The sequence below is a fragment of the Musca vetustissima genome, unplaced genomic scaffold, assembly GCF_032173495.1.
Source record: "Musca vetustissima isolate MV318-11 ecotype Yass unplaced genomic scaffold, APGP_CSIRO_Mvet_v1 utg13454, whole genome shotgun sequence".
NCBI classification, from domain to species: Eukaryota; Metazoa; Arthropoda; class Insecta; order Diptera; family Muscidae; genus Musca; species Musca vetustissima.
Window position 1 is genome coordinate 42,336 of NW_026877931.1, and position 14,537 is coordinate 56,872.

The 14,537-nt window shown below is 31.0% G+C and overlaps 1 protein-coding gene across 1 annotated transcript in view; it reads left to right on the forward strand.

Annotated features, from left to right (window-relative positions):
• LOC133322637 (histone deacetylase 4) overlaps nt 1-14,537 on the forward strand; it is a 79,389-nt gene that overhangs the window by 26,493 nt on the left and 38,359 nt on the right. The window contains exon 2 of the mRNA XM_061531602.1: nt 8,851-8,966. Within this exon, the coding sequence (XP_061387586.1) occupies nt 8,851-8,966 (116 nt within the window). The remainder of the gene's footprint in view (nt 1-8,850; nt 8,967-14,537) is intronic.

A 14,537-nucleotide genomic window follows, 5' to 3' on the forward strand; every position in this document is an offset into this window, starting at 1 on the left:
TCCAAATATAAATTTTTGAATTTTTTTCTTTTTTGAATAGAAAAAAATATTGCTGAAGGAAATTATCTGGAAATAGAATACGGAAATCGTATTAAAAAAAAATATTACCCTTGAATTATGCGTCGATAATTTTTCATATTTTTATTTGTCATACGCTCTAGGGTACCATTGAAATGATTAATTATTAGTAATCATACGACCCATAGTCCTTTCGACGGAATTTTTTTATATGTCAGTGGTTTCAAGGCTTCATAACTTTTTTTTAAATCGAAGAAGGCAATTGAATTCGAAATAAAATTGTTTCCCTTCGAATTTGGTGTATTAAATATCATTGATATTTTTATTAGTAATACGCCCTAAGGTACCACTGCAATTATAAGTAATCATACGACCTTTAGTCCTTTCAACAATATATCATTAATGGAAGTATTATTTTTTTTAATTAAAAATACGGAATTTTTATTTATATGTCAGTGGTTTCAATGCTTCATAAAATTTTTTTGAAATGGAATAAGGAAATTGAATTCAAAATAAAATTGTTTCCCTTGGAATTTGGCGTATTAAATATCATTGATATTTTTATTAGTCATACGCTCTAGGATACCACTGCAATTATTAATTATTAGTAATCATACGACCCATAGTCTTTTAGACAAAATATCATTAATGAAAAAATATGATTTTAAATTAAAAAATATGGAAATTTCTTTCGATGTAATGTAAATGGTGCATCAAAGACTCTATATATCTTTCGATTTGCACGAAATTTGGTATAGCGTACTGAATAAAGTCTAGAATGATGTATGCCAAGTTTCGTGAAAATCTGTTCAGATTTAGATATAGCTCCCACATATATTTTCGTACGATTTGATGTAAATGTTGTACAAAAGTTCCTATAAATCGTTCGATTTGCACGAAATTTGGTATATTGTATTGGATTAGGCCTAGAAGTATGTGTGTTAAGTTTCCTAAAAATCGGCCCAGATTTAGATATAGCTCCAATATATAGTTTCGTCCGATTTTATGTAAATGGTGTACAAAAGTCCATATATATCCTACGATTTGCACGAAATTTGGTACAGCATACTAAATTGAGACCCCAATGATGTGTGCTAAATTTCGTAAAAATTGGTTCCCATTTAGATATAGCTCCCATATAGATTTTCGTCCGATTTCATGTAAATGGTGTATAAAAGTTCCTTTATATCTTTCGATTTGCACGAAATTTGGCTTAGCGTACTGAATTAGGTAAAGAATGATGTGTGCTAAGTTTCATGAAAATCGATTCAGATTTAGATAAAGCTCCCATATATATTTTCGTCCGATTTAATGTAAATGCTGCACCAAAGTACCTATTCATCCTTCGATTTGCACGAAATTTGGTATCGTGTATTGGATTAGGCCAAGAAGTATGTGTGTTAAGTTTTCTGAAAATCGGTTCAGATTCAGATATTGCTTCAATATATAGTTTCGTCCGATTTCATGTAAATGGTATACAAAAGTCCCTATATATCTTTCGATTTGCACGAAATTTGGTATAGTGTATTGGATTAGGCCAAGAACTATGTGTGTTAAGTTTTATGAAAATCGGTTAACATTTAGATATAGCTCTCATATATATTTTCGTCCGATTTCGAAATTTGACATAACGTACTGAATTGATGCTGGAATGGTGTGTGCTGAGTTTCGTGAAAATCGATGTAATGGTGTACAAAAGCCCCTATATATCTTTCGATTTGCACGAAATTTGGTATAGTGTAGTGAATTAGGCCTAGAATTATGTGTGTTAAATTTCCTGAAAATCGGTTCAGATTTAAAAATAGCTCTCATATATATCTTCGTCCGATTTAAGGTAAATTGTGTACCAAAGTCTCTAAAAATCGTTCGATTTGCACGAAATTTGGTATAGTGTACTAAATTAAGGCCGCAATGATGTGTGCTAAATTTCGTAGAAATCGCTTCCGATTTAGATATAGCTCCCATATATATTTTCGTCCGATTTAAGGTAAATGGGGAACCAAAGTCCCTATATATCCTTCGATTTTCACGAAATTTGGTATAGTGTATTGAATTAGGCCTAGAAGTATGTGTGTTAAGTTTTGTGAAAATCGGTTAAGATTTAGATATAGTTCCTATATATATATTATCGTCCGATTTGATGTAAATGGTGCACCAAAAACCCAAATGTTAGGCCGATTGACACACAATTTTGCACGATGTACTGAAGTTAATATAACCCCTAGGGTGTGGAAAGTTTTGTTGAAATCGGTTCAGATTTGTATAGATCTCCCACATATATAATTTCTCCCGATTTTAATTAAATGATACACCAAGAACTCAAATTACCAAAAAACTGAAATTTTTATAACCTAGCCTCTGACATGTTTTGATGACATCGGTTTATATTTCGATATTTTGCTTTAAATTGATTTACATAATTTTGTCCCATTTTTAAGAAGCAATTCTATATCTGACCAAATGAAAAAATTAGTATAGGTTGCAGAATGACATGTTTGAGTTTCATGTTAATGGTCCTTTAAAAAATGCGACGTCTGTTAGTAGGATTCCATCTGTTGAATATACCCAAAAAGGTGAAGGGTATCATATAGTCGGCCCTTTTTTTACTAGTTTTTTTTTTATTATAATACATCGAAATCGATTTTCCAATTTTTGCGCATGCGGTATAGCATTATTTTAAGAATTTTTATGAAGTATAAGCCCCAATACTTTATGTGTTTTCTTGTTTTAATAAAATTATCTCTAAATTAAATAAATATAGACAAGAAAAGAACTACTTATCAGCCTTAGATACTCATCAAGATTTTTTTATCAATTCCCCTACTTCAGCTGAAATAAATGCGCCGGAAAATATTATTACTGAAAAGAATTTCAAGAGTTCTTATTTTATTTTTATTTTATTTTTTTTTATTAAAAAAAATTATTTATTTATTTTTTTTAAATATAAATATATTTTTTATTGTCTTACATAACATTAAATCTTTATACATATATCACCAAAATATATATAATTTTTTGTTATTAAAATAAAACCAAGCAAAATATTTAATAACGGTCCATATTTCATGCCCAAAACACATTAAGAAAAAAAAAATAACAAATAAATAAATTATTTAAATATTTTTTGGCAAAAATTCCAATTTTCATAATTCTATCCCTAAAAATAAAATTCCCAAAAAAAAAAGAAAAGAAAAAAAACTCATTTCACCCACAAAACAAATAACACAATATAGCTACGCTATTTAATTTGGCTACTTAGATATGTTTTTTTAATTTATTTATTTTTTTAGAATTTTTAATTTTTTTTCTTTTTTTTTTATACATATCACTCTTCAAAATACATTGTATTCGTTTGTTGTTGCCCTCAATTGTTATTTCGTTCAAAATATATATTTTGTTGGTGTTACTTTGATTAGTTTCCCATTGTGTTTGGGCGCCACAATGTAGAAAATAATTGATTTTTTTTTGTTTTAATTTCCAATCCATTTCAAAATAATCAAAAAAAAAAAATGATGATGATGATTTGCAAAAAATTAATATTGCGTTCAATTTCTTATTCTTCTTCTTCGGCAAATGCTGCTGTGATTTGAATACGCTTTTCTCAGAATTCTAAAAATAAATGTTATTGTAAATCAACGGCATTATAATTTTGTTGTTGTTGTTCTTCTTCTTCTTCTTCAGCCTCTTTTTTGACGTCCATATTTTCTTTTCTTTTTTTTTGCACATATAGATTTGTATTTTTAATTTTTTGTGTGTTTATATATAAATTGTGTGTGTGTGTGTGTGTGCGTTGATGCACAATACGAATTTAGCCCCCGGGATATTATATGAGAGTGTGGGGGACAAACAGTGGGTTCAGGAGGTATTTTTTGGGGAAGAATTTTTGAATTTATTTTGAAGAAATAATTTAATAATTTTTTGAAGTAAGATGGTGCGTATGATTAATAAAAATGTAGAGATTAATAGTCTCAGGTTGCGTATGATTAATAATAATTTTAAATAATAGTCTCAGGGTGCGTATGATTAATATAAATATCGAAAAATATTAATCTAAAGATGCGTATGATTAATATAAATATGCAAAATATCAATCTAAGGTTGCGTATGATTAAAAAAATTTTTGAACAAATGCGACGGGTTAAAAAATAGCTAAGGTTGTGTATGATTAATAAAAATGTTGAAAATGTTTTCTCAGGGTGTGAATGATTAATAAAAATAGGAATATATTAATTAGGATTATAATCTAATTATATATAATCTAATGTTGCTTATGATAATCTAAGCTAATGTTGCGTATGATTAATAAAAATATTGCAAATTTTACCTCAGGGTGCGAATGATCAATAAAAATAGGTTAATAGTAATCTAAGGTTGCGTATGAATAATACTAACAAAGACTACACAGTCAAGGGTTGCGTATAATTAATAACAAAAAAAAATTAACTCGATAGTCTAAGGTCGCGTATGATACAATAATTTTAGTCTCAGGTTGCGTATTACCAATACAAATAGGAAAATAATTGTCGATGGGGTTGCGTATGACTAATAAAAACTACTAAAGCAATAGTCTCAGGATGCGAATGATTAATAAAATTAGTTGAAAAATTTGTCTCAGGTGCGAATGATTAATAAAAAAAATATGAAAATATTAATCTAAAGTTGTGTATAATTAAAAAAAAAATATTGAAAAAATCGTCTCGGGGTGTGAATGATTAACAAAAATAAGTTAATAATAAGTATAATACTAACAAGGAGTATACAGTCAAAGGTTGCGTATAAGGAATAAACAAATTAACTAGATAGTCTAAGGTCGCGTATGATTGATACAAATATGATAATTATAGTCTCAGGTTGCGTATGACTAATAATAGCAAAATTATTGTCGAAGGGGTTGCGAATAACTAATAAAACTACTAAAGTAATAGTCTCAGGGTGCGAATGATTAATAAAATATAATAAGAACCTACGAGTGCACAATAAAACAAATACGAAAATACTAGTCAACGCTTGCGTGTGATTAATAAAAATTTAGAGAATGATATTCTCAGGTTACGTATGATTAATAAAAAATTTAAAATAATAGTTTCAGGGTGCGAGTGATTAATAAAAATTAGGATAATAACAAATATCAGGTTGCGTATGAATAATACTAAGAAGGAATATACAGTCAAAAGTTGCGTATGATTAATAAAAAAAAAAAAAATTAACGTATGATGGATACAAATATGATAATTATAGTCTCGGGTTGCATATGACCAATACAAATATTAAAATAATTGTCGATGGGGTTGCGTGTGTGACTAATAAAAACTACTGAAGTAATAGTCTCTGGGTGCGAATGATTAATAAAAAATAGGATAATAATCTAAGGGTGCACACAACTAATACAAATACGAATATCCTAGTCAACAATTGCGTATGATTAATAAAAAATTTAAAATGTAGCGCATAATTTATATAAATATTATATAAATTACAAAAAAAAAAAAAAACTATTAAAATAATATTTTCAGTGTGCAGATGATTTATAAAAAAAAATAATAGTCTAAGGCTGCGCATGAATTATTATAACTATAGTCTCAGTTGCGTATGATTAATAAAAACTATATAAAATATTCAAAATTTGAGTATAATTAATAATACGGTTGCGTATAATAATACGGTTACGTATAACTAGCATATGCCCGCTACTTCATTAGCGAATGTGGGATTTATTTAAACATGTATTAATATATTATTTTCGCAGAAAACTGCATATGTCAGAAAATATATGCTATCCACACATTAATATCGATCATAAATTAAATTTGAGTACCATTTAGTACCAAATTTCATGATTCGAACTCTACAGGTTCGCCCAAATTCAAATTGTACCAAATTTAGCAAACATGATTGCCAAGAGTACCCACCTCAACAATCTAAACAAACTTCCTGCATACTCCGATCCTACACTTCATAATGATTCCAAATTCAAATTTCAGGATTCCAAGTCTATGGTTCATCCACAATTGAAATTGTACCAAATTTAGTACACAATAGTACGAATTTCCAATACTTCCTACTGAACCCAAACTCACATCCCCTCAGTTATCCTAATTCCAAACAGTAATCCTGACTCCAAATTTCAGGTTTCCAACTCTATCGGCTCACCCACAATTCAAATTGCACCAAATTTAGTACATTGTATTGGCCCCCAAAATCATTTTTATACCCTTCACCACACTGTGGTACAGGGTATTATGTCTTTGTGCATATGTTTGTAACAGGCAAAAGGAAACGAGATAGACTCATGGTTCCTTTTGAGAATATGCATAGAATCACTTTTTAAGTCGATTTATGCATGTTCGTCCGTCCGTCTGTCTGTCTGTCCATGTATTTTTGTGAGCAAAGTACAGGTCGCATTTATGATCCGATATGGATGAAAATTGGCACAGTTCATTTGTTTGGCCCAAGGACGAACCCTATTGAAATTGGGAAAAATCGGTTCAGATTTAGATATAGCTCCCATATATATTTTCGCCCGATTTAATGGAAACGGTCCCTATATATCTTTCGATTTGCACGAAATTTGGTACAGCCTAATCATATAGGTATAGAATGATGTGTGCCAAGTTTCGTGAAAATCGGTCCAGATATAGCTCCCATATATAGTTTCGTCCGATTTCATGTAAATGGTGCCCCAAAGTCCCTATATATCTTTTGATTTGCACGAAATTCTGCATAACGTACTGAATTAAGCCTAGAGTGATGTCTGCCAAGTTTCGAGAAAATCGGCCCAGATTTAGATATAGCTCCCATATATAGTTTCGTCCGATTTTATGTAAATGGTGCCCCAAAGTCCCTATATATCTTTCGATTTACACGAAATTTGGTACAGCGTAATCATTTGGGTCTAGAATGATGTCTGGCAAGTTTCGTGAAAATCGGTCCAGATTTAGATATAGCTCCCATATATAGTTTCGTCCGATTTCATGTAAATGGTGCACCAAAGTCCACATATATCTTTCGATTTGCACGAAATTTGGCGTACTGAATTTAGTACAGAATGATGTGTGCCAAGTTTTTGTGAAAATCGGTTGACATTTAGATAGAGCTTCCATATATTATAGATTGATTTTAAGAAATTGACGCACCAAGGGACCAATATATGGCTGATAGGAACAAAACTTACTGAAATTAGTGTAACCTAACATGTGATTAGTTTCGTTGAAATCGGTTCATATTTGGATATAGCTTCCATATATATTTTCACCCGATTTTAAGTAAATTGGGTATCAAATTCCTCATGTTAGTCAGATTGGCATCAAATTTTGCACAACGTACAAAATTGAGCATAGAATTACGTAGTTGCGTTTTCTAGAAGTACAGACATAGCCCAACGGATGACCTATTGATATTTTTTTGAAGTCGATTTACATACTTTTGTCCCATTGTAACAAACGAATGACATGTTTATGGATAGATCTAAGTCGATTCACATTTAGATAAATATCACATATTTTATTTCATCCAATTTCATGTTATTAGCCCTGTTTAATATACTCATAGTGGTGAAGGGTATCATATAGTCGGCCCCGTCCGACTTTACTACTTTCCTTACTGGTTTTTTTTTCAAAAATCATTTCTCTAGGTGATCATTGGAAAAAAATATTTTTTTTATTTTAAATCCACGCCTATGGTGGCCTTAAAAAATATGTTTTAAAATCCAAATCAGATATTCGTATAGGGAAAGATATATTTTTTTATTACTCTTTTGGGTAGAAATTAAAAACAGTATTTTAAAAAAATCCACGTTCGTAAAAAATATGTTATTTATAAAACCAGTAATTAATAAAAATTGACCCATATACGTTGTTTTACAAATCCAAACTACGTATTGGTCATTGAAAAAAAATAGATATGTTTTTTTTAAATCAACATTTCGAGATAAGTAAGAAAACAAATATATTTTGATAATCCCATGTTGCGTATGATTAATAAAAATATCAAAATAATAGTCGCCGGTTGCGTATGATTAATAAGAATATTTTAAATACCACACACGCACACGTTGCGTATGATTAATAAAAATAATTATTTAATAGTTAATGGTGGCGTATGAATAATAAAGGTTTTTTTTTCAAATACTGGTTTTTAATACACACTCAATAGGTATTTGAAAAATTATTTTATTTTCAATATTTAATCAACCATTACTTTTATTTAGTTTTTTTTTTTTATTTTCGTAATTAATTTATTTGCCATTTAAATTTTTCTAACCACTGTTTTTCCTTCACAAAATAGCCTCTCATTGCATTTTCATTCATCGATGTTCTTTATTTTCAATGGGAAATTGTTTACAACGTATTTTTGCAAAAATTGCAAAAAAAAAAATCGACGAAGGCGGCTTTGTTGCATTAATTTTTATTTTTAAATTGTGTTTTCATGTTTATAATTGAACGGATTTTTTTTTCCGATTTTCTGTTGTTTATGATTTCCTTTCCGCTTTTTTGACGCTATTTATAACGATGTGTTTATATTATTCTGTAAATTTAGAAAAAAGACTAGCCTTTATTTCATCACAAATTCTCCTTCCCAAAATGTCTCCCTCATATCGAGACATGGCACATTTCACTCAATAATTGATTTCAATTTTTCAAATCATTCCCCTAAATAAATGTTCTTCTCTTTATGAGTAGCGAGTGACCTTCAGTTGTCTATTTTAATTCATTGCCACCATTTTTCTCTCTCTCTCTTTGAGGTAATTTATTTATTTTTAAAAATTGTTCCTATCCTGATCACAGACATTATTAATAACTATTTATAATTGTTGTTGTATTTTTTTCTTTACAGATCTTTCCCGCGATTCTGGTACAAATGAACGGTTACACATAACACCGGGTACTTTGGATTTTAGTCGTGTACAGGCAGCAACTGTTGCATCCGATATCGATCAGCAAATTTTAGAGGTGAGTGCGGGTTCAAATAAGACTCGATTTTTTACTATAAGAAAAATTTTTTTCAGTTAAGAAAAAATATTGATTTATTAAAAAAAAATATATGGAATTTTTCCAAAAAAAACAAAAAAAAGAAATAAGAAAAAACAGTAAGGAAAGTAGTAAAGTCGGACTATATGACTATCTATATGATGCCCTTATGATACGACTATATGATACTCTTCACATACCCTTCGTATATTCAACAGATGGAATCCTAACAGACGTCGCATTTTTGAAGGACCATTAACATGAAATTAAACAATGCATTCTGCAACCTATACTAATTTTTTCATTTGGTCGGATATAGGGTTGCTTCTTACAATGGGACAAAATTGTGTAAATCAATTTAAAGCAAAATATCGAAATTTAAACCGATTTCCTAGAAACTTGTCAGAGGTTAAGTTATACTAATTTCAGTTTGTTGGTAATTTGAGTTCTTGGTTTATCATTTACTTTTAAAATCGAGAGAAACTATATATGCGGGAGATCTATCCAAATCTGAACCGATTTCAATAAAACTTTACACACCCTAGGGGTTATATTAACATCAGAACGTTGTGCAAAATTTTCTGTCAATCGACCTAACTTTGGATTTTTGGTGCACCATTTACATAAAATCGGAAGAAACTATATATGGTAGCTATATCTACATTTGAATTGATTTTCAGGAAACTTAACACACATACTTCTAGGCCTTATTCAATACACTATAACAAATTTCGTGCAAATCGAAAGATATATAGGGACTTTGGTGCACCATTTACATGAAATCGGACGAATATATATATGGGAGCTATATCTAAGTCTGAACCGATTTTTACGAAATTTAGCACACATTATTGTGGTCTTAATTTAGTACGGTGTACCAAATTTCGTGCAAATCGAAGGATATATAGGGACTTTGATGCCCCATTTACCTTGAATCGGACAAAAATATATATGAGAGCTATATCTAAATCTGAACCGATTTGCACGAAATTTAGCACACGTCATTCTACACTTGATTTTTAGGGACTTTGGTGATTTTTGAATCGGGAAAATATATAACTTAACACATATACTTCTAGGCCTAATTCAATACACTATGCCAAATATCGTGCAAATCGAAAGATAAATAGGGACTTTTGTAGACCATCTCGTTTTCTTTTACCTGTTACAAACATATGCACAAAGACATAATACCCTGTACCACAGCAGTGTGGTGAAGGGTATAAAAAATATTTTTTCAACAATTCACAATGCGTGGATTTTATAAAAAAATATTTTTTCAAAATTTTACAAGGCTTTGAGTTTTTAAAAATTATTTTTTTTAAATTTTACAAGGCGTGGATTTTTTAAAAAAATATTTTTTCAAAATTTTACAAGGCGTGGATTTTTTAAAAATTATTTTTTCAAAAATGTTCAATGCGTGGATTTTTTTAAAAATTATTTTTTCAATTTTTTTTGTACAAGGCGTGGATTTTTTAAAAATTATTTTTTCAAGTTTTCACAAGGCGTGGATTTTTTAAAAATTATTTTTTCAAGTTTTCGCAAGGCGTGGATTTTTTAAAAATTATTTTTTCAAGTTTTCGCAAGGCGTGGATTTTTTAAAAATTATTTTTTTCAAAATTTTACAAGGCGTAGATTTTTTAAAAAATATTTTTTCAAGTTTTCGCAAGGCTTCGCAAGGCGTGGATTTTTTAAAAATTATTTTTTCAAGTATTCGCAAGGCGTGGATTTTTTAAAAATTATTTTTTCAAGTTTTCGCAAGGCGTGGATTTTTTAAAAATTATTTTTTCAAGTTTTCGCAAGGCGTGGATTTTTTAAAAATTATTTTTTCAAGTTTTCGCAAGGCGTGGATTTTTTAAAAATTATTTTTTCAAGTTTTCGCAAAGCGTGGATTTTTTAAAAATTATTTTTTCAAGTTTTCGCAAGGCGTGGATTTTTTAAAAATTATTTTTTCAAGTTTTCGCAAGGCGTGGATTTTTTAAAAAATATTTTTTCAAAATTTTACAAGGCGTGGATTTTTGTAAAATTATTTTTTCAAAATTTTACAAGGCGTGGATTTTTTAAAAATTATTTTTTCAAAATTTTACAAGGCGTGGATTTTTTAAAAATTATTTTTTCAAAATTTTACAAGGCGTGGATTTTTTAAAAAATATTTTTTCCAGAATATTTTACAAGGCGTGGATTTTTTAAAAAAATTTTTTTGAAGTTTTCAAAAGGCGTGGATTTTTTAAAAATAATTTTTTTCAAAATTTTACAAGGCTTGGATTTTTTAAAAATTATTTTTTCAAGTGTTCGCAAGGCGTGGATTTTTTAAAAATTATTTTTTCAAGTTTTCGCAAGGCGTGGATTTTTTAAAAATTATTTTTTCAAGTTTTCGCAAGGCGTGGATTTTTTAAAAATTATTTTTTCAAGTTTTCGCAAGGCGTGGATTTTTTAAAAAATATATATTTTTTTAAGAATTTAAAAATATTAAATTAAAAAATATTAAATAGAATATCCAATCCTTTTTCATGTGGTATCACTGTCCATTTAATTTTAAGATTTTCAATACCATTGTCAATACAAGAACGAATGACAAAAAAAACACGATTTGCCACGCCTTTAATTTGTTTCCTAGCCATGTAAAAATAACAACTTTGACATATTTATTTGATGGTGTTTTTTTGTGTAATTTTTGGCGACCAGCCCAAAACGACAAATGGTTCCCACGAATATTTGCAAAAAACAACAATAACAACAACAATAAAGTAAAAATAACAACAATCAAAGATTAAGTTATCCCAAATAGCAACACCTGCAAAATTTTGAAAAAAATGTAACAAAAAACATGTAAATTGACAAGGGTCCCCATCCATCCACCTCTAGGCAAACCTAGGTGTCAGCTGGCTTTGGTGGTAGTTAGAAAAAAAAACTCAAAATTTTGTAACATATGTTTTGGTTCAAAATAGATTTGGCAAACATTTTTTTCAGTTCAAAAAAAAAAAAAAATTACAAAAATTTTTTTTTCAAACACTTGCATCGATTTTTGTTTTAAATAAAATTTTTTTAAATCAACATTTATTTTTAAAATTTATAAATATCGATTGAAAATAGTAATCTAAATAGGCGAAGCTAAAAAAATCCCTAGGAAATTTCAAGGTCATTTCCGTTCATCGTTTCATACCACTTCCGAACACTGTGCCTTATTCTCACTCATTAACCCACTTTAAATTGTTTTCTTTTTCTTTTTTTTGTCGATTCGATTCTTCGCCTATTTTATGGTCTGCATGTGCGGCCATTAGACTTGTTTGTTGTTATTCGTGTTGTTGTTGTTGTTATGATAATCGGGAAATCAGTTTTAAATTTATGTCTTCTTGTTGTTCCCCAATTTTTATTGCCGGGTTTTTTGATTAGTAAAGTTTGTTTTTTTATCAATCAAACGGCCATCCGACCTGAAATTTCTAAATTTAAAAAATTATTTTTTTTAATCTCTGTGAAATGTTTACGGATTTTAAATAAAATAAAATTATGACCCTTGTGGCAGTGAGGGTGCGACGATTTTTTTTTTGATAATTAAAAAAAAAAGGTTTGGGAGCAATGACGATCATTTCTTATCTCTCGCCCAGAAATATGTGCATATGGTTGTGGTTATAATCAAAACTGGTTTGAAAAAAATAATAAAAAAAAAATAATTTTTAAGAAAAAATATTTTTTTTTTAGAAATCCACCACTGGTGGAAAACTCAAAAAACTTACTTACTTAGCTGGCTTGTGACAGAACGTTCGTTCCATAAGCCGAGCTTAGAAAAATAATTTCCAGGCGCTTCGGTCTTGTGCGCATCTCCTCCAATTTGAAAGACCATGCTCCGAGATGTTGCCTTCACCTTTATCTTTCCATCGTATTCTTGGCCTTCCCCTTCTGCGTGAACCATCAGCTGGTTCGCATTTATATGCCTTCTGGGCTGGGGCATCTTCATCCATTCTCACAACATGACCTAGCCAACGTAGTCGCCGCTGCAGCTCAATACGTCTAACAATGTCGATGTCCGAGAATAGCTGGTACAACTCATGGTTCATTCGACGGCGATATTCACCGTCAACGCAGATCGGCCCATAGATCTTTCGGAGAATTTTTCCCTCAAACACTCCAGAGAGCTGTCTCATCTGCTTGCTTAAGTACCCATGCTTCAGATCCGTATAACAGCACGGATAGTATCAGCGTCTTGTAGAGTGCGAGTTTGGTCTGGCGGGAGATGGCCTTGCTTTTGAGTTGTATGCTCAGACCATAGTAGCACCGGTTGGCCATCACTATCCTTCTCCGAATTTCCAAATTGATGTCATTCGTTTTGTTTATGGCGGCGTTACCAAGATATATAAAATCTTTAACTACCTCGAAGTTGTAGTTCTCAAGTTCCACAGTTGGTCCGAGCATACTGGACGTCTTGCGCGTTGATGCCATCAGCTTGGTATTCTCACCGTTTACTGTCAGACCCACTTTTCAATTTCCTCCTTCTCAATTTGTTCAAAGGTGGATGTTACCGCTCGCAATTTTCGACCCATTATATCGATGTCATCGGCGACGTAGGCGAGTAACATGTGTTGTTTGGTGTACAGAGTGCCATTTCTGTTCACTTTTGCCTCTCGCATGACCTATTCCAGCACGATGTTAAAAAAGGTCACACGACAAACTATCACCTTGTCTTAATCCTCGGTATTCGGTATTAAATGGGTCCGAGAGGTCCTTTCCGACTTTAACTGCTGATCTTGTGTCACTGCATAGCCGAATTAATTTTGCAGGAATGCCAAACGCAGACATGGCTTTAAACACCGCTGAACGGATAGGGCTGTCGAATGCGGCTTTATAGTTGACGAATAGGTGGTATGTGTCGATGTGTTTTTCATGGGGTTTTTCCAGGATTTGGCGCAGAGTGAAAATGCCAGGTCTGAAGCTACCACATTGGTATGGTCCAATAATGTCATTGACCATTGGTTTCAATCGTTCACACAGCACACTGGATAGCACTTTGTATGCGATAGGAAGGAGACTTATTCCTCTATAGTTGGCACATATCGTCTTGTCTCGTTTTTTTTGTGCATGGGACCCAGGATGCTGAGGTTCCAATCATTGGGCATGCATTCCCCTATCCAATTTGTACTAATCAGCTGGTACATGCTCTTGTTTTGAATAGTTCAGCCTGTAACCCATCGGAACCTGCTGCTTTATTATTCTTCTTGATTGCTATTTTGACCTCATCTTGGCTAGGTGGTACACTCTATACCGTCATCTATTATTGGTTCTGGGGTATCCACTTCATCGTCACTATTTGATATCAGAAGTTTTTCAAAATGCTCCTTCCAGATTCTCAGCACGCTGTCTGTATCTGTCACCAGGTTTCCTTCTTTATCTCTACAGGAGGATGTGCCTGCACCAAAGCCTTGCGTTTGGTGTTTTACTCGTTGGTAAAATTTCCGGACTTTATTCTGACTCCTATACATTTCGATATGCTCACGCTTACATTTTTCTTGTTCTTTCTTCTTTTTTCTGAAAATACGTTGCTCCTCTCTCTTTTTCTGC